This window comes from Pyrus communis, chromosome 12, assembly GCF_041283825.1.
Source record: "Pyrus communis isolate YQ-2024b chromosome 12, ASM4128382v1, whole genome shotgun sequence".
Lineage (NCBI taxonomy): Eukaryota > Viridiplantae > Streptophyta > Magnoliopsida > Rosales > Rosaceae > Pyrus > Pyrus communis.
This window is the reverse complement of record NC_142576.1, coordinates 20,624,966-20,648,830: the sequence shown is the minus strand read 5'-3', so window position 1 is coordinate 20,648,830 and position 23,865 is coordinate 20,624,966. Positions and strand designations below refer to the sequence as shown.

Here is a 23,865-nt window from a genome sequence, read left to right as displayed (position 1 = left end):
TTCTCATTGATTTGCATTTTTCTGTAAAGAAAAAGGGTAATTATATCTCATATAATTTTTCTTATGAATTTTTAAAAATAGATTGAATTAATGTCCTTAATTGGCTAACAGTGCCAAACACGATGACTAAATAAGCCAAATCGAAAACACATGGACTAAATTGGCCATATGGCTATAACACAGGAACCATTTTGACATTTAAGCCTATTTTTTTCTTTGTCTCTTCTGCTAACCCACTCCATACACTTGTTATTTGAATTAGCCATAAAAATCTAATTACCAACTACAAAGTATTGGCTCTGCGCCTAATTTACCAAAACAAAATCGACGATTCTTGCGATAATCAGTTTTGCACTTCGGGTGCCTTAATAAAGTTAACAAAATACACAAAGATATGCAACAGTCTTATACCTAGAGTGCCAAAATCAAAGAAACCTATCAATTCATGGTTCTGCAGCATAATCCTATTAAAAAACTACTTAATCTCAACATCAAAGCCCTTCATTAATAGCAAGCAAGAAAGCCCTCCAACACATCATAGTTAAACTCTCCATGATCTTGCCTTTTTTAGCAACATGTCGGTATTGTGATGCCATTTCATTAGTATTCCTTGTGACTTGATTCACATGACCGTCCCGATTCACAAATTCAAATAAGAAAAGTACGTAATTACTCATCTCAACAAATTCATCACTAGAACTACATTCATATTTCAGCACACTCAAGCATAACTAACTATTCAAAATAAGTGATTGATTTTTTTTTCTTTCCAAATTCAGTCACAATAGCATGATAAAAAAAAATCCCATACACATAATTAGCCCAATAAAGGACACATAGGAGCTCACTCAAATGTTAGCAAACCCAAAGCAACAAATATTAACCTAAATACCAGATTTATTTTTTTAAGACTGATTCTTGTTATTACGTATAGTTTAGAATTTCTTTGTTGCCTAGTTTGAGATGGAGCAGCTCCAGAGTGGTGAGGCGTACCAGTTTTCTACACCAAAATCATTTTTACAGTTACCCTTGCATTTGAACTCGAACCTCTTGCTTTTGAGCTAGACCCTCTAGATGCTCTTGTCCCAACTGTTTGTCCATGACCCTGCATTATTTATGTTCACTTAGCAACTATATATGATAGGTGGAAGAAATATAAGAAGACAGGATCGTTTTGTTTTTGGTTCACGGTCATCATTGTTATTGGTTTAAAGAGGTTTGGGGGTTGTTTTTGCTAACGTGGCATAATCTTTATCTTCGAATCGGTCTGGAAATATTTTGAACGACTATGGATGAAAGGAGGGCAATGGAAATGAAGAGAATAAGAGGAAAGAGAATCTGAATCTGGGGTTAATGGGATCACTTAGTCTCAATAATTCTATACTACATGTAATTTTTATTACTGACCCAATTTCCAATAAGAACTTCAATCAGTTTGGTTCGATTTAGGGTTTTTGTCTTCATGCGTTGCTTTTCTTCTTTAATTTCCATATTTTTCATCCACTATTTTGAAATTAGTGTGTTGTGTTGCTAAATCTAGATGGATGCGAACTACTACTTATTTCTCTAGCTTTTGACATGGATAAATTAGTTACACTTAGGTCTGGTTTGGTACTGAGGTGATTCTGAAAAAAACTGGTATAAAAAAAGCTGGGAGCTGTTTTTGTGTTTGGTAAACATCCAGCTTAAACTTTTTTTTACAGTTTTGGGTGAAAAAAGCCAAAAACAAGAAGTTGCAAAACCCAGCTTTGAAAAACCGGTTTTTTTTCACATTTGTTTTACATAAAAGTTTACCAACACTATAATATTGCTTTTTTTTTCAAAAGCACTTTTACAAAAAAGTTTACCAAACACTCTGCTGCTTTATTTTATAGCTGCTTGTTCTCACAGTACAGCATAAACATCTTTTTTTCAAAGCACAACAATACCAAACCAGCCCTTAATTACCAGTTACAATTATGGAAAGAGTCTCATGTTGTGATTTGTGAACATCAATATATAGTTAAAAAGGATAATTTGGTTGTGTACATTTAGAAAACTAATCTAAATAGATAAAGATGTTATATTTTCAAATAAGAACTCGTTGTAGACAATTATAATGAAATCTATATCTTTATAACGAGCTCATTGTGGTTAAGTCTTGAATCCGGCACTGCTCTTTCTACTGTTGAATTCGATCCATCTATGTGTTTCATACTTGGCCTCTATTTTTAAACCTATTTAGAGAAGAACCGAGTTAATTGATCAGTCGAAAATAAATTAATATACGAAGAATCGTATGGAATCAATCAAAAGAATTTCAAATCTTCCTGACAATCCAGCTAAGGAAAAGCTAGTTAGCTAAAAAAAATAAAAAAATAAAAAAAGACATGCATTTTTATAATTAGGCTTATAGGGTTGGCACTAGGCAGATGATATTCTTAGCCAAATCTAGGATTTTTTCAGGTTCTCACTAGAGGGAGTTGGTTTACATGGGAGAATTCAGCAATATGGCTTAATTAATTGCCCAGTACTTATAATGTTAATTAGTTAACATGAACAAAAAGATCATGAAAGAAATCACAAACTACTGATTTTGTCACCGATTAATGATTGATTTGGAATCATTGTGTGGAATCATTGTGTTGAGTCACATGAGAGTCTAGTTTAATCTTTCTTGCTCTGCAACAATGTCAGAAAACAGTAATAGTCAATTCACCATCACATGCTTAGCGGCTTCTAAGTTCCAACGAAATCTGGAGAAGTTTTTAATGACTATATATTTAAGGGTGTTGCTACAATGTTAAGTAAGTAACATTAGTGCTACGAGTGTTTTAATTATTAGATTAACAATATATTTAACGTTATGTGAGATTTTTAATCTCAGTCATTCATTTCTCATGTACCACTCAATAATAACTACTAAAAATATGTCTATTTTAATGTATTTTTGAAACAACTGTAAGTTTATAACTATTAGAGGTTTTAAGTTTGAATTTTCTTCCTACTATGAAAAAAAATTCTTTAACTGAAAAAATTGTGGAGGGTCACACTAGCCACAAGTCCCGTACTAACTAGAAATTAATATATTTACAGGAATCTTGACTGAAAATTCAAGGTCTAAAATATCCAGCTATATATGTCTCTCCCTTTCAACTTTGGGGTCATATGACCATGTGAGATGTACGTAGTTCCATTTGCCTATCTTTAATTTAATCTGGCTCCGGCAGAAAGTGCCATCAACTAAGAGTTAACCCAAAAGACACTACCACCTATTTACATTGGCTTATTTTTCTTTCATCCATACGTTACCAAAGAAAAAAAAAAAGACAGAAAAGCTTTTACGTATTTAAGCCCCTTTATTTTTGGAGAGAGAGCCCTTAAGCTTTGAAAATTCGTAAACGCACTCTCAGTTTAATGTCTTTTTCTGGGCAAAAAATAGCTTTTACAATCATGGAGAGATTGTTTACTTGGTCAATGTAGCTTTCGGTCATACACAGGCAATGGATTGTAGGCAGAAAGTTTAAATAAATTAAGCAAAAAGTTTTGACAAACCACGTGAAGTAGGCATGTTGCATGCCCTTTTGATATAAACCTACTCCCACACGTTCACTACTTTTAACAAGTACCAATGTATATATATAGTTTCCATATCTCTACTTCACTTGAACAAGTAACTCAATTATGAAGATCGCTTCTCTCTTTGCTTTGATACTCATTGAAATCTTGCTGTGCTCCTCTTTTTGTCTCTGCCATGAAGTACAGATCTTTCCCAGAAGAGAAAAAGAAACCCTATCAAGAAAGCTGCTGTTAATTCCAATGGCTTCTGTTTCTACAAGACCTACTGCTACTCTAAACAATTTGAGTAGCAGTGGAGCCATGAAAGAGACCAAGAAAGCTGTGGAGTCTAGTATGAGGAGGAAGCCACCAAGTGGCTCAAATCCCATCCAGAACAGGTAGCAAAGCATCAGATGCAAATCCAAACAGAGATCTCAAGATGTACAAGAAAAATGGAGAAGTCCATTTTTTTTTTGTTTCATATCATTTATATAATATGTTGAAATTAGTTTGTTAATTTCATGGTACTATTTTTGAAAAATTATGTTTTGTACTGTGTGGTTATGAAGTTTCATTTTAGTATTTAGCTAGCTAGGAGAATTAGAGCAAGAGAGGACAATGTAAGGACTTGTATTGTACATAAACACCTCAGTTAATTAATAGTTTTTGTGTTTGGAACTTACTTCAGGAAGATAAAATCATTAAAGCCTAAAATTCAGTTTTTCTTTGCTTAATTGATTATCCATGATGAACTTTTATTGTGTGCTCCTTTCTTATTACATTTTACAGGAAAATAAAAGTTTCTTTATGTTCTAATATTGCAATTTTCTTCCATGATACGTATCATTGAGTGGTCCGAAAAATAAATGCTTAAATCTTGCATATAAGGATATGATGAATCTTTATTGCAATCGTTAGATCTTGAATAAAACCGGACTGAGTGGGACGTAGTATTGTTTGTTAGGCGCCTAATATTGACCCATAAATAGCAACAAGCATAAACAATAAGAAATTTACCTATTTCTTGAATTATGACGCTTTTGAAATTCTGCAGAAGTGAAGAGATCTCGAAAACCCTATAGAAAGCCAAAACCACAAACGCCCCTCCCCTCTCATATTTTTTGATATTCGTCTTAGTGAATGAAAAATCTTGTGTGAATCAGTCTGAATCATGCTCAGATGTAGGCACTCTGTCACTTCTTTGCTCATCTCACATATCAACCCTTCAATACTCTCCCTCTAGAACCATTTATTTCGACACGAATCAATTGAAATGGAGAGATGATGAACCACATGAACCCTTATTTTCTTGCAGCCCGTTTGAACTATTGAATTTTTGGGATTAAACGCGGTGTTGCCTTGTGGCTTGAAGGCAATGGCAATGCCAATCATTCATTTTGTTATAAGACAACCAGAATGTGAAAAGTAGTGCACGTTGCATTGTCAACTAGCACAATGTTTTTGTGAGCTTGTGCTTGGTCCTTCTAGCCTTTTAGCTACATGCACGTCTTTACAACCCAAAAGTTTTGTGCACACACATGATGTATGGTAAACCATCCATCATCTTTCTAAAATACTTATTGTCTTTACTTTAAAAAAAAAAAATAATAAATAAATAAAAAAAAATCCTTGTCGACCACTAGCTAGAAAGATGAAATGTATATTACTAGATCCGTTTAGAACTTTTTTTTTCCTTTTGATACAACGATCATGCTAGGCCACATAATGAACCCATTACAGAATTATCAAAGAGACGAGCTAAATACCTACTTCCAACGATACCGATACTGTCTCCCATTTGATAATTATTATCTGCACAATCCATCAGGTGTGTAATTTTATCACAAAAGACCTCAGTATTAGTTGAAGTGAGATTATGATATTTAAACGAATAACTAGGTGATCCACCGATTATAGAAGTAGGATCTTTGGCAATTCTTTTCTTTCTTTCTCTTGCGGACGTGGGATTTCAACACCCACCATAATAAGATATCAAATTTAACACCAATATATTATGGGAAATTATGGAATTTCTCTCACTTCAGCTCCTAATAAATCTCACTTATGTGAGTCCCTATTTTGGACTTTGGGGGCGTGGTTGATTTCGTTTATGATTTTACTTTTCTACTACTGTATTTGAGAGATTGTTGACAATATTCATGTATCAATGACGTGGAGATAGCTTAGAGCCGACACAACTGCAGGTAACGGGTGACATTGCAGATTATTCCAGGATTTCATGTTGCATGGAAATTAATATTGATTATGGGGAGAGAGAGAGAGAGAGAGAGAGAGTTTTTAGGGCACATGTGTAAATTAGAAAAATTCTATCCACGTCCAATTCAGACACTCATGTTTTTTCGGACACCCACTTTTTTTCACCTTTTTTTAGACACCTAAAATAATTTGTTAATTTCTCAATTTCTCAAGAATGTCGTTTTACTTAATCAAATTGTTTTCTCTGCACCCCCCATTTTCTGTATTTTATATCATCTCTTTTTTATCCTAGACTTAATCATTTAAAAACTTACATAAGATTTTATGATAGACTACAATTTAGCGGGCCATCATCAGTATGTATGGTGTGCGATTGGTTAGAAGAAATTTACTTCGAATGCAAACAAATTCATCACTTAATGGCATCAGATGCACGTCAATCAGGTCTTCAAGGAAAAGAATAAAAAACTCCATACCAAAAATACTAACATGTTAATTTACAGTTCATGAGAAAAAAGTGACTTGAAAACTCACATACCAGGAACTTTAAATTAACAAAACACATAAATTTTAGGAAGTTTTAACGAAACACTCCCGGTACTGTTCACTTTTAACGAAAATGACATTTTTGCTCTAAAAAGTCAATCATAGTATTATTCATTTACAACACATTTTTGTCATTTTGATTAAAACTCAAAGTTTTCAAACCTTTTTAAATAGTTTTCCTTAAATTTTATACAAGTGCTTGTCATGGGCAATAAAGAACCTCTTATATATATAACGTTTGTTAAAAATTGTGTAAAAAAATGAATCACGGATCACCATCTTTTACTTAATGGGTGCAAGTGTTATTTAACCTTGAGCAAAATTGATGGGTGTCCACATATAAAAACTGGGTGATAACTTTTCCGTCAATTGTGATTGATGCTAAATTAATGAATCACATATAGGCCCATTAGGGGAGACAAGAAAATGACTTTGTTTTTTTAATTCAGGCCCATTAAGGGCAGCAAGAAAAAGAGGTTTTTGTTGTGGGCCATTAGAGTTTTGTTGTATATGTTAAGGAAGTGTTAGTTTTGCCAATTTATACTACGATCTAGTAGTATTATTATTCACTTATAAGTGAGAGGTTTTAGGTTCAATTCACCAAAGGTGAATTTGAACTACATTATTATGGCTAGCCATTGCGAGGCTTAGCCCACTCCCCCACTCCCTTAGTGTAGGTAACAACATCGCAACCCCTCATACAAGGGTTTTCGGAGCATCTGACTAAAGATTAAGTCTAAATGAACCAGCCACTCATAACTATGGTTTAGTGGTATTTTTCTTCACTTGGAAGTAAAAGGTTTTAGGTTCGAATCTTGTGAATGGCAAATTCGATACCAAATTAGATTACCCATTGTGTGACTTAGCCGAACTCTCCAATTACGTGATTTGTGGTTGGCAGCTTTTGTTTAGCCTTTGTGGTACATTTGGTACTTCAGAAACCAAGCTCGGCATGACAGAGTTAGAAGTTAGAACTAATGTCGATTATGTTTTTAAGCTTATTGTTGATCAAACCCATTTTCTATCAGAATTGGGGTCTGGTGGTATGAATAATGAAGTTTGAGATTTGTCTGTGTTGAAGATGTTTGGTGCTACATGTAGGCCTCGTAGAGCTCACATTATTTTGGAGGTGCGGTGGCTTCCTCCTATCATGGTTGGTTAATTTGGAGGGGCGTTGGCATCCTTCTATCATGGTTGGGTAAAATATTGATGATGCTTGGAAGCAGAGTTCTGTCGTGTCGGTTATGGTGGTGAGTTTCGAGATTTCAAAGGCCAGTTCCTTGACGCTTTTTCCCAAATCCATTTCGGTCTTCTCATCTCACAATTACAGGGAAGGGAATCAAGTAGCTGATACTCTTGCGAACCATGGATCCTCTTCTACTGATTTTTGTTTGGTGGGACTCTCCTTCTACTTTAATTTTACCGTATTTTCATCGAGACTATGTGGGTCTTCCAAGCTACCCCTTTCGATACATTTTCTTCTATTGTTTGTTATTTTATACTGGTTGTTGAGGTTGGTGTTTTCTTTCCCTCATAGTTTTCAATCCCTTTGTGGGTTTGTACGTTTTCTTTTGACATGAATGTTTACATCTTGCATTATATATAAAATTGTTTGTTGGCCAGACGTCGTTTAATTCTAAAACACGCATCTATTAAATATTTTATGTATGTAAATTATATAACATTCAAACTGACACAGATTTGTAGAACACAACACTGTGTATTCTATTTATATTGTTGGGACATATATATTATTTACAACTTGCTAGGGGAGACTAATTAATCATTTCTTTTGGATAAATATATTTAGATTACTGGTTTGAATCTTCTTGCTAGCCACAAGATCTTCTACTCAAATAATATTAATTATTTGTGAGCAGACTGTGTATCTCATTCACACTCTCAAAATATCTAAAGCATGCATGTATGGAACCTTACTCTCATTCACAAATGTTTTTCTTCCAACAATATGATAGAATGTTGTGTTGTTAAATGGTCAATCAATTTTTTTTTTCCAACCGCGTCTAAATAATAACCAAAAATTAAATTTCAAACACGGGAAATGGTGTTTAAATTAATTTATCCCGTTCAAAGCCTAACTATATAGTTAATTAGGTTACACAACATGTTTTTTGTCTGTAATTTACTACTACTAGTTGAACACTATATACTCTAATTATACCTTAAAATCGAGCCATTTGCTAAGGATGCTTACTCTGTACAAATTTACATTAGAAAGGGGAGACAGACCTTTTATATCACACCCTAATTAAAATTTTACTGTTGATCACTTGGACCGCATCAAAATAATTCTAGGAGATAAATGAATGTGCATGCAAATTGCAAGGAGACTTCCGAAGGTTTTTATATTGAATTCCATGACTGATATAAGAATGGATGGAAGCATACAACACAAGAACCAACTCATCTTTGATCTCTCATCTACAACTGTTCTTCATTGCTCTGCCAGTTTATCAAAAGCAATATAGAGATAAGCGAACAACGCATGTAATCTTGAGTCTCCCCTTGAATTAAGTTTCACATTTTCTTCGTACTCTTATCATGTATCTTAAATGTTTCTTTATTCATCATATTCTTGATGGGATAAAAACTTTTTATTCTCATAAATCTAATTTGATGTACCTCAAATACATATTGTTGTAAAAATCATTTCATTTTCGTTTTAGGCCTCAATTTTCATTGGAACGACTATGCAATTTGTGTGTATATATATTATATTCTTAACCTCTTTTTATACTCATAAATCTAATTTGATGTACCTCAAATGAATATTGTTGTAAAAATTAATCATTTCATTTTAGTTTTAGGCCTCAATTTTCATTGGAACGACTATGCAGTTTGTATATATATTCTTAACCTCTTTTTGTTGTTGATCATTATTAGAAAATAGAGTCTAAGTGATTAAAATCCCCAAGAAGTTCCAGGCATTCACTTTTATGTAAAGGCTAAAAGGACCAATGCAATGGTCCTCCCAGAGTTTATTTTCTCTCTCTCTCTCTCTAGATCTTTTCAAATAAACAACAGCAAAGGGGGTTTTGGAATAAAGAAACAACGAATATATAGACTAAAGAGGCATCAATATTGATGCCTTATAAAAACAAATGTCTATGCCAAAAAAAAGCGCATCCAAGTTTGACTGTCTAATCTCACATGGCTTATCTCTTCGTCTACTATTCCGTTAGTACGTAGTTAACAGTAATGCATGTCAACTAATTCATATTAATCTGTGATTCTCCAATGTAGTGTGCATCTCTCTCTCTCAGTATATAAGATAAGATTCAAACTGATTAGGTCATGTACCTATTAATTAATTATCTTATATAATTAATCAAGCAAGACAAACCTAAATAATGTTACACTCAATCCATGTGCCATGAACATATGTAGAACCTAACATATCACCGAAATTCAGATTCGTCATCAGATTTTAAAATAGTACGTGTGCCCTTCTGGAATTTGTTCAATCTAACTAATTTTTCGTTGTCTGATTCAAGGGCTTGATGGAAAAACCAAGCGAAGTGACCCGGCCATTGAGTAACAATATCAGTGATTTGTTTTTAGTTTTCATATATTTTTAATGAAAATCTATCTAAAATTTGAAAACTCTCAAAAGTTACTTTCATTTTAATGAAAAATGAAAACATTCACCACAACTAGCTTCCAACTTTCAGTATTTTTTAAAAAATTGAAAAGTGACAACAAAATAGTAACTAAATGGCCCTTAATTACTAAGTTTGACAACATTCTTTTGGTCCCAATTTACTCTTTAGTGGGTGACTAGCTTTGGACAAAGAAAGGATCTAAGAATTACATAGGTAATTAACTTTGGACAAAGAAAGGATCTAAGAATTACATAGGTAATTAACTTTGTAAGAATTGTAGCAAACATAGTCGACTGTATTGAACTATCAGACTATATGTAACCTCAAAACCTAATTAAATGATTGTGTGAAGAGACTCATATGTATATTGATAGTGATTGGCTGGTATATGGTATCAATCTATGACCACTGCTATATTCTCGATATTTGATTGATAGTTTATAAATTTGAAAATATGACTTTAGCCCTTAAAACTTAATTTTCTCTACATAAAATCTGACATAAGTTTTTTTCTTGAATAAAACTCATTGATTGGATTCCACATCAGCAAATTCATTAATTATGTTTGACTTCACACATTAAAAAAATTTCGAATGCCTAAAATGCCCATATTTTTTTTGTTTTTTTTATAAACCCTATTTGAATGTTTGATGTACATAATTAATGTCATGAGGATGGATGGTAAGGGTGTCACATCCCAGCCCGGGCCCCCACCACAACCTGGGCTCGACTTCACTGTAGCACGTACGATATTGTCCGCTTTGGGCCTCGACTACGCCCTCACGGTTTTGTTTTTGGGAACTCACATGAGAACTTCCCGATGGGTCACCCATCCTGGGAATGCTCTCGCGCGCTACTCGCTTAACTTCGGAGTTCTGATGGAACCCGAAGCCAGTGAGCTCCCAAAAGGCCTCGTGCTAGATAAAGATGAGAATATACATATAAGGATCACTCCCCTGGGCGATGTGGGATGTCACAAAGGGAGACTTAATGATTTTACAAAAAAAAAAAAAAAAAAAAAACAATAATGTTATAAATTCATTGCCTAATGTATAATAGCATAAAACATGTCTAATATATGTTATTATACATGCTTAATTAAGTCAATAAAATTATATTTTACATATTAATGTAAGTAAATTATTTCACACACACACGCGCGCGCGCGCGCACACACACACACACATATATATATATATATATATATATATATATATATATATATATAAATGCCTGATATATGTAAAATTCATGCAAAATAACTTACCTACAAAAAAAACATTTGATTCAAATAGTGCACCTACTTAAAAAAAGAAAAATAATATACCCAATATATGTAAAATACATGAAAATGTACCTGGATAATAACAAACCCATATATGCAAAATACATAAAAACTAATTTACCTTATAAATTCATTGTTTAATTTTTAAAAGAAACAATGTTTCTACTAGTTTTTTTATTTTTTTCCCAAAAATAAAGTACCTATTATTTAATTTTTACAAAAATTGTGTACCTATTGTGTAATTAAAAAAAAAAAAATTTACATATTGTTTAATTTTTTTTATGAAAATAATGTAACTATTGTTTAGTTTTTGCAAGAAACAATGTATCTACTAGTTTATTTTTACCTTTTTTTATTTTATTTTTAATTTTCACAAGTTAATGTATCTACTTTTTCAATAGAATGTATATTGAACTAATTATATTTGGATTAGGCGATTTCAAAAATAACTTTTTTTTTATATTTTTTTTATATAAATTAAAAGCAAAAAAAAACTTAAACTAATTGAATGTTGTTGACAAACAAAAGACAATAAATTAAAAATCTAAAAAAAAAAACCGTAATAGCCATATTAATGTTGGTGGCATAGTGTTGTAAATAAATTTAAATGTATGGACATCTTTTATCTTACATGGCATCAAATTCAAAATTTGAATTTTATTTAGATGTTTTAATATAGATGAGTTTATGTCTAGAGTTCAACAGTTGTAAGGGTCTAATCTAAAGCACCCTTTATAAATATTACGAGTTGACACAATAACATGTATCACGTGTTGTAGATTGATACTTAATGGCAAACACCTTAATTTCCTTAGTTGTCTCTAGCCTTTTGGTCTTTCATGTGATTTGCTACCGACTTATTATCTTTTCATCCAACCAAATATTGGACTTTTTTTAACACTCCTGTTTATGCGAAATTATTTTCTAGATACATATGATGTGAATAAATAGTTCCTCTTTTGAATGACTAGAAATTTGTAAGTGTGCTTTGCTAAAGCGGGTTAAACTTAACGACTCTGATACAATGATGATCAATTGCCTAACCCAAAAACTTTCAACTCTATAACCTAAAAATTTATCTGGTTAGTGGAGATTATCAGTATTAACAATTAGTTATTATAGGATAGTGTTATTCACACACTCAATTTTATTTCCCGCACACCCTTATTAATTTTTTTGCTATTGATCTTCTTTAATTCATTCGATCTGACAACTGTAAATTGAGAAGGATGTGTGAGAAGTAAAATACGTGTGTGGAAATCACAACCTTAATATATTCATGAGAATCATTGTCACTTTTACAAATGCATAGATGTCAGTTAAGAAATGACTTAGAGAATTTCTAATGGTGTAGGCAAACATAACATGCACAAATATAGTATAATGGTTGACGTGTCAAGTTACCTATACTCAATTGCCTCATGGAAAAAATGTGTCACACTAATGGAATAGGCAAACCATGCAGGCAAAATTTTAGCCCCTAAAATTGATTTTTTTTATTATTTATTTTAATTTTTAATAAAACCCAACATAGTTTTTTACTTGATTAAAATTCAATTAATAGGCTCCACATAAACAAATCTATTAATTATTTTTGACTTAATGTATCTTATAATTTTTGGATACCATAAATTACCCCGAATTACATTTTTGGCGTATATTAATGTCATAAAATTCTTTAATGTTATATAAGTTCAACGCATAGTAATAACAAGAAAAAATTACCCACAAAGTACATTTTTAATACTTTATTTTATATTGAGACAACACTTTTTAAACATTTGAAAAAGATACAAAAGTTAATACATGTTGAAGATGACATCATTCCTTTTTTTTTTTTTGAGTTTAAATTACAAAAATACCCTTTATAGTGGTAAAGTCTTTTCGTACTTCTACCTCATCCATCTTTTATTCCCTTTCTCTTCCATAGGCCCGATTTTTCCTTCTCTCTCCTCTCTCTACTCATCTGATACCCCACTTCTACGTTTTAGCACCAGAAAATATTTTCAACAAATTTATATTAGAATACCTAGAAAGGAAAAAAAGATAGAGCTTCGTTAGCATTAAAAAGAAGAATGCACATGAAGAGTTATTGAAGCAAGTTGATAACTGGGTTATTAATGTTGAGAAACTACAAGGAAAGAAGAAAATTCCCTTCCCTTCCCTTTCCTTACTGTTGTTGCTGTTGAACAATTTTATCTCTCATTGCCCCTACTTCTTTCTTACATAGCCTTTTTGTTTTTCTTTCTCTTTAAAAAAAAAAAATAAAATTCAAACAAAGGAAGGTGGTGGAACACCCCAGATAGCAGGAAGCAACAACTCTAAGGACCTCCAGATTTTTTTTAGAGGTTGAATTGATTGAATTTTAAATTTGGTGTGTAGGTTTTTCACATCTTCATTCTGTAATAGAGAAACTGTTATCTTTTATGTGGAATGAATGATATATGCATATACAAGTTGAAGTCATTTTCATCTTTATAAAGCACCTTAAGTAGTTAAAGAACCTTAGTAGAAAAAAAAAAAACTTTAACCACTTGCTCTAATAACAGGTAAAATGATACCAGTCACGTGAGTTTATAGTTATTTTCAAGAAAAAGGACCCAATGTACCTTAAGTTTGTTAGAATCACAACGCGAGGCAATAAACCCTCTCCTGACATTTTCCCTCTCCAAATCATATGGTATTATGTTGTTATAAATTGATTCTACCAAAAAAAAAAAAAATGGTATACAAAATTGATTCTACATGTATTTGAAACTGATTCTGCAAAAATGGTCGAAGTGAGTTGAATTGATTCTACAAAAATGGTTAATGACTGATTGAACTGATTCTGCAAAATTGTCGAATATGGGTTGAACGGATTCTGCAAAAATGGTCGATGACGGATTGAACTGATTCTGCAAAAATAGTCGAGGACTGATTGAACTGATTTTGCAAAAATAGTCGAAAGACGGGTTGAACCGATTCAAAGATGGTCGAGGACGGGTTAAACGATTCGATAAAAATATTCAATGACTAATTGAATGAGTATGTAAATATGGTTGAGGACGAGTTGAACTGATTCTAGTAATAAAGGATACAAACTGATTCTACATATAGTTTCAAAACTGATTGTACAAGAATAATCGAGGATGAGTTGAGCTTGTGGTACATATTAATTTTGTTGGAGTTGTGAAGGCTAGGTTCTATTAATAGCCCTAAAAGCCTTAAGGGTATCACTGGTATTTTAAAATATTGTTTCCATGTTTTTGGGCTGGGCTTTATTTTTTTGTACAATGCTTTAGTTGCTTGTATCTTTCATTGACATGTTTAACTAATGGAGTCCCTTAAAATATAATGAAAGTTTTTGTCTCTATATGTAAACTTCCAATATTATTCAAAAGGTAGGACCACGTATCATGTCTTGCATTATATATAAAATTGTTTACCACACATCGTTTAATTTTAAAACACGCTACATATTTTTGTGTACATAAATTATATAACATCTATTTGATTTGTTGAACATTTATAGCACTATGACTTCTATATGTATAACACTAATTAATCATTTGTTTTGGACATATATATTGGGATTTCTTGTTTGAGTCTTGTTGCCAGCTACAAGATAAGATCTACTCAAATAATATTATTTACCATCTATCTCATTCACACTCTCAAAGTGATCTAGTGCATGCATGGGACCTATAATATTATTTACCAACTATCTCATTCACACTCTCAAAGTGATCTAATGCATGCATGGGACCTTACTCTCATCCACAAAGGTTTTTCTCCCAACAATACGATATATATGTTGTGTTGTTCAACAATCAATCTCCAATTTTTTTTTTATATCCCAACCACGTCTAAATTAATAACCAAAAATCAAATTTCAAATACCTGAAATTGTGTTTAAATTAATTTATCCTGTTTCAAAGCCTAATATATCATTAAATAGGTTACATCACATGTTTTTTTGCCTGTTAATTACTAATACTAGTTGAACACTATTAACTTTAATTATACCTTAAAATCGAACCACTTGCAAAGGATGCATACTCTGTACATATTTACATTAGAAGGGGGAGACAAATCTTTTTATATTTTGAAGACTAAAACTAACGGTAGTAATTTTCATTTTAATGAAAATGTAAACATTCACCAAAATTAGTTTTTAATTGTTAAAAAAAATGAAAACTGACAACAAAATGATAATTAAACGGCCCTAGGGTTTGATAACATTATTTTGGTTCCCAATTTACTCTTTAGTGGGTGATTAGCTTTGGACAAACAGAGGATCTACGAACATTAACATAGGTAATTAACTTTGTGACAATTGTAGCAAACATAGTTGACTGTATTGAACTATCAAGACTATAAGTAACCTAAAACCTAATTAAATGATTCTGTGAAGAGACCCATGCAGTGCATATTGGTAGTGATTGGTTGATATATGATATCAATCTATGAGCACTGATATATTCTCGGTATTTGATTGACATTTTATAGATATTACAAAATGAAACAATAGCAACAAAATCTTAGCCAAATATATCGCAATGTGTCGTATGTTGTAGATTGATACTTAATGGCAAGCATTCCTTAATTTCCTTAGGTGTCTCTAGCTTTTTTGTCTTTCAAGTGATTTGCTACCCACTCATTAGGTTTTTTATTTAATTCAACCAAATATTGAGCTCTTCTTAACACTTCCGTTACATGAAATCATTTCCAGATACATGTGATGTGAATAAATAGATATCTTATGGATGATTTGAAATTTTGAAATGTGCTTTATTAAGGCGAGCTAAACTTACCGACTCTGATACCATGATAACTTTCTAAGCCAAAAATTTCAACTGTATTACTAAAAACTTTATTTGGTTGGCGGAGATTATCAATATGTAACAATTACTATATTCATGAGAATCTTTATCACTTTTACCAATGCATACATATCAGTTAAGAAATGACTTAGAAGCCAAATTTCATCTGCTTTTGAATGTTCGAAGGCGTGGTTTCAGGCGGCCGCGGAGCTCACAATTCACATGCTGTTGTGCAGTGCGCGGAAGGTTCTTGATCGTATATTGGTGCATTGGCTGCTGCATTAGTAATTAATTTCATTTCTTTTGGTATTTAATTAATTTCTTTTGTAAATTGTCATATGATTATTATTTATTTGTTGAAGGTTGCCATCTGCCTATGACCTCATTGACTCTATAGATGACTCTCGTCGTCATGTGCAAATGCTCGATGGTTGCATGAGATTATTAAGATTCCCCTTTTTGATGAAATAGGGAAAGATAGCTTGCAACCGATGGGAGTCTCTTGATGTAACTTTGTGCAATTCAACTTTAAAACACTTACAAGAATAAGAATTGATTCATATAGCAACGGTCATCAAAAGCTGAGTTAGTCACAATGACATTGGCAGCTACTAGTTGCAGCAATTTATTACGAATTGTCGTATATGTTGATACAGTGCGAAGTCAGAATTTAGTCACAAAAGAAGAGGAGTTTCTTCTATTTACTTTTTTTATTTCACTCTCAACACACCGATTAAAGTGAAAACGTTCTTGATTCAAGTTTGCATATTTTAGTGAATTTGCTGTCTTTGCACAAGTTTTTTGTTGGTTAAAATTTTGATTCTACGATAGTACGTATCACTTATTGGTAAAAGTTTTATGCAAGATTTAATAGTTGCAGAGATTCATATTCCTATACAAAATCTGACTATTGCAAAAAATTCATATTTCTATTTACAAAATTTAACCATCAATTTTTCAAATCACATAAGTAGTACTGTACGCATCATGAAACAAAACTTTTGTCTTTACTACAGGTTCTTACTAGAAAACTATTCTATATGAAAATATAATAAGACATGACACTGAAAAGATTAAACAAGAAGTTGGGATCCAACAACCGCGCGCTTATGTCTGTTGACAGGGAAGGGGAGAGAGAACAACAAAGACAGGAAACAGACAGGTAATTTAGCAGTGAGGCTGTTGACCCAGTCCAGTCTTAATTTCAAGAAAATCATAATTACTAAAATCACCAACTGATGTTATTTTTAAACAAATAAGCCGTATCTCCGTATTTATATTTGTGCTTGTATAGAGTGGGTAGAAATTTTGGTTAATTAGGGAGGAAATTAATTCAGATATCTGGAAAATGGACGGTTAAATTTTTAATGAAGTGGGTAATTAGCATAAAAACAAAGATATCGGCAGGGCACGTATTTCTGTTTTGGTTCATGCTAGGTCTTTCACAAAAAGAGAACCATCTAAGCACATTTTCCCCCGAGATCTAGGATAAGCTGTCCCCAAATTTTAAACAAGATAAGGATACTAGAAGAAAGAAATAATTCAAAAGATTTGGGGACTTGGAGGTTTGTGTAAATAGCTTTGCATCTACAGAACCTTTTCACATAAAATTATACAAATTAGATATAGGAAGCCTTTCAAAATGACCCTTAATTAACTACTCTGGCCCTTTATTCAAAGAGATTTCCATTTTATGGCAGAAACGGAGACTAATTAATTGAGGACCTATTCTACATCGGACTATAATGAGCCGAATTGTCTATTTTTTAAGTTGCAATTTATAGATCATGTTTGCAAAATATTAGTCAAATCCGAAATATTTGACGAATCTAATTGAGTTCAAAGGAATTGACGAACACTATGTTTTAAGAAATATTAAATTTCATCATGACAATCAAATGTATAAATGCTTTCAGATTGAATTGATTTTTTTTTCTTTTCAAATATGATCTATGAATGAAGATTTAAAAAATAAACGGTTTGGATCGTTGAAGTTTGATGTAAATGAGCCCCTCAACTAGTCCTCTTTTTACCAAAATATGGGAATCCTTTTGGATAAGGGCTCTGATTAACTACTTATGTTTGGTCATAAATGAAAATAAGGCTTGTTATGGGCCTATCTATTTCTATTTACGCAAAAGTCGCACGTCTCCGCCCCACTAATTTCCAAGCTTAAAATTGGAGCTCGGACGACCATCTCATTTCACTCTAACTTGTTCGACGGCTCGAACAAGTTACTCTCCGAAGCACGTACAACCATAGAAGCGACTAGAGCCTGAGAATATCTTGCCCCCTTAAATGCCTAAGCACCCGTCATTCAACATGCTAATGTCATTGTGCTAACCACCTCAAGACATAACTGAAAGTCACTTATCAGGAATTACAGTCACTATCAATGCCAAATGACCAATCTCTCCCTACTCTAGCTCGATATGATCGAGGTTGCTCCTTCTCCCCTGCCTATAAATAGAGTTAGAGGCCTTCAAGTTCAGGACCTTCATCAAATTCAATCTCTACGATTAAACAAACCTTGAGTGATCCCTCAATCAACCTAACTGCTTTCAACACAAACCCAATTGCTCTTCAGCAAAAACTCTTTTAGCTCTTAGATCATCTCCATTGGAGATGTCAAATTACATTTTATAGCTGAAGTGGCATAATAACATTTGTAAAGTCTCATATTTCAATCGAGATGTCAAATTAAAATGGTTTTTGGAGAAAATGATCAAAAAGTGAAGAAAATAAAGAACTATGTGCGCCCAACATTAAATAAAAAGAAAATTTGACGTTTCCTTCAAAACAGTCCGCGTAGGATTTTTGACATCTCATTTGGAGATGATTTTAAGCTACAATCTTAAAGCCTTCCTTCAAAGCAAATATTGTCTATGATCCTTAAGATCCAAAACTTTTATAGCTTTTCTACCCCATTGTTTGATTTAGTTGATGCGCAAACACTGCCTACAATTCCCAAATTTTTTACTAAGTCCAATCCGACACCAGTGTTCTCGATGGCCTCCTCTAGTATTATCTTGCCTTCAAGGCCTAAATATTGCTAGAGTTTTACTGCTTTTATTTACTTATTATTATATATATTTTCAATCAATTTACATTTCAAGTTATGTAGCTTGACCCATCGACATAGACTTTACTGTTGTGAACGTTTGTAATCTTGACTCCATCATGAAATGATTACATTCTCTTTCTCATTTTAGTTTATGTTTCGCTTTTATTTACTTAATTTTTAGGCAAGCATACACGAAGTTATATTGAATTTTAAGTCCTTGTTCGCTTGAGGCACATAAAAGAACTTAACTGAACCAACATCCAACTTGGTGCACAATCATTTGATTAACAAGTCAGATTAATGTGCAACTTTCACACATGCAACACAAACACTATTTGTTGGCAGCGTCCAACAGTTGCGCGTCTATTCTCTCTTCCTATCGAGCCATCTCGTGGCACTCAAACCAAAAACAACACTTAAAAGAAATACGTGTTGAACCCAGTTCAGACTCCCTCTGAATTTTGACACCAACTTAGCTAGTAAAAAATAAAAGGACAAAAAGCATAGAATATTCATACATCATTAATTTTTGAGAATTATCAGATGGCTTCCCATGATTAGTAAGTCGATCGTGCAATTTGCGTAAAAAGAGCGCACGCACACACACACGCTACAAAATAATGTGAAAAAAAAGAAGAAAGGATTTTATAAGCACACAATTCTATCGCTTTATACTTGCAAATTAAGTACTAATTAACAATTAACCACAATCAGGATCTTCAACTCTATCACCATTTCAAGAAAAGAATTGCACAAATACCCACAACCATCATGTACAATTCTCTATTTCCCACCCCACCATTATCAAAAGACATAAGCTAATCAAGTAACTAAATTTAAAGAAAAAAAAGAAGAGAAAAAGGAAAAAAAAAAAGAAAAAACTCAATCCATCCTAACTACTACACTTTCCTCACTCCGAAGATGTTACATTGAGGAATGACAAAGGTAAAAAAAAGGCAATTCACACACCTTAACCACTTAACAATATCTCACATGCTTCTGGCAAGCATTTCTTGAAATCTCCTGTAGGACTCCTGCTTCTCCAATATGAACTGCTCATGGCTTTTAGCAATGAACAAATCAGCTAGCTTATCGATCTCATTAGCATCAGTCTGATCATCGGACATGGAATTATTATTATTATTATTATCACGGACCTTCTTCTCCTCAAGCCATTGGAGGTACCCAGAGAGCTGTGATTCAGCACCATGATTATCCTCACATTGCTGACCATCAGTTGAAAGTACTGAATTCCATGTAGAATCATAGTACAAATGTGTTGCCGTTAATCCATCGTAGACATGCGCAGGCACGGGCAACACATGCGTAGACCAGTTGTAGTGCAGTCTAAACGAGCCGAAGAATATCTTCTTGGTCTTGTTCTTGTTCTTGGTTTTTTTGGTAGGGTAGATGAGCTGCATGGGTTGGCTATTTCTGAGAACCTGAATGAGAATTGATAAGGCTTTGGACCTGGCTTTGTTGAGGCACCGAATTACGCGGCACATGCGTGAGAAAACGAGGGTGTGGACCAGGGTTTTGATCTTCATGGTAGAGCTTAAGGCAGAAGATGGTGGTGGTGGTAAGGTGGATAAAACTTGAAGAGGGTGGGGGGTTTTTAGATTGGAGGAGGGTCCAACTCTAACCTTTTATGTATGTGCAAAGTGTGTGCCTAAGTGGCTGTGGGGTTAATTGGCTGAAGGGCCTAATGGAAAGAGATTTATAAAGAATCTTCGTTCCATGTTTGCCCCTTGACCTTTTTGTTATTTAAAAGATGTGCCATTCAACTTTGTGACCTAGGAGATATGGCCTTTGAACCTTTAAGGATTTGCTAATTTTCAGAAGACCTCAAATTTGAAAGCTGGAATAAAAGGTTCCAAACTTGGAGCCCTGCTGATATAAGTCGCGGTTAGATTGTTTGAAATGGTGGCAACCTTAGTAATTTGACGTTATGTTGGGGTTGTTTGGGAAGAAGGTTTGGATAGGTAAAGTGACAACGTGGTGACGTTTATTGCTGGCGCTAGGATCCCATAGAGAATACATTTAAAAATGTAGTAAGCAGCTCGAGAACAACAATTGAGGCTTAAGCTTTGCAGAAATTACGAGCACAAGAAATATTATAATGTATTTGGCACTTTGAAATAAAGTTAAGCTTCTACCATAAACCCAATTGATTATAATTCGGAGTAGCTCAATTTCCTTCTTCCCATTTGTATAAGATTCATTTTGAACATACAGTACTAGAATTTCCAGCCTACGATTGATACAATCAATTAACTTCAAGTTGTGTGCCCGTGTGAAACACTTCAATATATTTAGTTAATATGAATAGAGATTCTTTGTAGTGTTTCAGTAGAGCACTTTTAGTGTTTGAATAATTCATGAGCAATATTCTTGCAGTACATTTTATAGGAAAATGCTAGGAATAACATATTTTGTAAACCACATAATATGATCGTGATGTTTGAATTCTTTTTTTTGTTTTATTAAGAATTTAAAAAAAGAATTCAACTATCAACCTCCACATTATGTGATCTACAAAATATGATTCAAGTAAATAATCTCTCTAGCATTCTTTTCTTACAAAATTGAGTTTAATAAATTCTTATGACTTTTAAAGTCGCGCATCCAAACAGAGTAAGAAACAAACCGCCTTAAGTACCACTCTTCATTATACTAAAAAATGACACTTCTCTGTTTGACCAATGGATTCCATACATTTGCAGCTCATAAAGAATATTGTTGAATTATGTATTTCTTGCTTATTTTGTTGCATTATTGCTGATTATATTGCTTATCAAGTGTGAGAGATGTGAAATATACTTGTGCAACTTGTGATGACTTGTGAGAGATGTGAATAGTATATGGTAACTATATAACCATTCTGACTAAAAAAAAAGGTAGATAAATATGATGCAAATAACATAATCCCTATGAAGAAAACAAATCACCATGAAATATAAGATCTATTATTCAAGATATTTAGCATATATTAGAGCAGATATTGCAATTTTCGGTTAAGCATATTTTTCGTGAACTGTATATGGTGGTTGATATGCTAGACAATCGAATTTTGTACAATACAGGGTCTAGAATAATCGATTTTATCTTTTTATTTTTATTTTTAGATCAACAATAATGTCAAATCCACTTTAATATTACTATGATGCAAAAACAATGTTGTGAATTATAGATTTATTGAATAGAGAAATACAAACAAATAGCGGAAGGGCAAGAATCTTACCCCCTCATAGAAAAATAGAGCTCATTGAGCCATTACAGCCTACGAGACCATACAATAAAATACATGTAGAAAAGAAATTGACAAGCAGAAGCTAAAGTCAATGAAGGAGAAAACCATACCTTTTTCGCTCCACACAAAGAAAACAAAACATCAAGGACCAAACTAGCAAAACTTAAAATTAGGTTGTGAAGAAAGGTTATGAATGTACGTAGAAGTTGCACAAGGAGGACAAGAATCTGAATATAAGCTTCCATAATGATCTATACTGAAATTAGTCAAACAATCAATAACTACATTACCCTCTCGAAAAATATGAGTAACACAAATGTTCTGGGAGAATAATCAATTTTATCATGATGTAACATAATTAATTTAACTCTGCCCTAATAAGTCGCAAAATATAAAACCAATCTTAATGTGGTGTTTGTTAAAGGGTTTAGAAAGTAGCATGGACTTACTGCGCAGAGAAGAAAACATCTCATTAGGGGATGAAACTTTCTATATTATCTTGATCGACAAATGTTTTGTTTGAGACAAAGGAAATGATGACAATAATACAGAGTTTTAAAGGACAGATATTCCTATTGTTATAAAAAAATGGAATTTAGTTGTGCGAGTCACACCATAGCGAACTTTAACGATCCAAATCGTTTATTTTTCAAGTTACACCTCACAGATCATTCTTGCAAAATATGAGCTAAATAAAAAATATTTGAGACATTTAATTGAATTCAAAGAAATTGACGAATACTATTTTCTAAGAAACATTGAAATTTCATCGTGACAATTAAATGAACAAATGGTTTTAGATAAAATTGAACTTTTGCATAGATGATCTATGAATCAAGACTTACAAAATAGATAGTTCAGATCGTTGAAGTTCGATGTGGAACGAGTCCTACCACTAATCCCTATTTTTTTTTTTTCAAAAAATAAGGATCCCTTCCTTTAAAGGGTCTGAACAATAATAATCAGACATGGTCCCCTAATCCTAGGGTTTAAAAAAAATTTGGTCATCCACCGTTCAATCTAAATCCAATGTAGGTGGTCATCTAATTTTTGGTTATACATTTTTCTTTACCTTTGTATTAAGATCGAATGTGGTGGGAGAAGGGAGAGGAGGTGACTGCATTTTTCTTGGACCTGAAGTCTAGGAAAACAATGCTCTAATAATATAGAGGATTTCTTGTGGATTTTGGATGCATGTAATTAAACATTGACTTTGCGCATAAGAGACCAAAAAAAGATGATGCATGGCAATCAACTATGAGAAATTGCCAACATATTCAACTGAAGAGCCTTGGGCTGAACAATTGTCATTTTTGTCAAGAGCAGATTTAATTAGTTCCTAATAATCGCTTGGTCAGATCTCATGTCATACTATCTTAATGATTCTCAATTTCCAGTAAGTTGCAGTGAAATGATATATCTTAAGTCACTTGCAATTCTTAAATGGAATTCAAATGAGACACTGACACCGACCGGCTTTGCTGGTCATGAGAAAGACAAATTTCTACAGTTTCTTTGAAATTGCAGGGTTTTGAATC

The 23,865-nt window shown here is 32.9% G+C and overlaps 1 protein-coding gene across 1 annotated transcript; it reads right to left on the bottom strand.

Annotated features, from left to right (window-relative positions):
* Positions 1 to 19,720: 19,720 nt before the first annotated feature.
* LOC148692469 (uncharacterized) lies at positions 19,721 to 20,723 on the bottom strand (the record flags this gene model as incomplete). Its single annotated transcript, XM_088680950.1, has 1 exon — positions 19,721 to 20,723. A coding segment is annotated over one exon (657 nt), but the record flags the coding sequence as incomplete, so codon positions are not given.
* Positions 20,724 to 23,865: the final 3,142 nt, after the last annotated feature.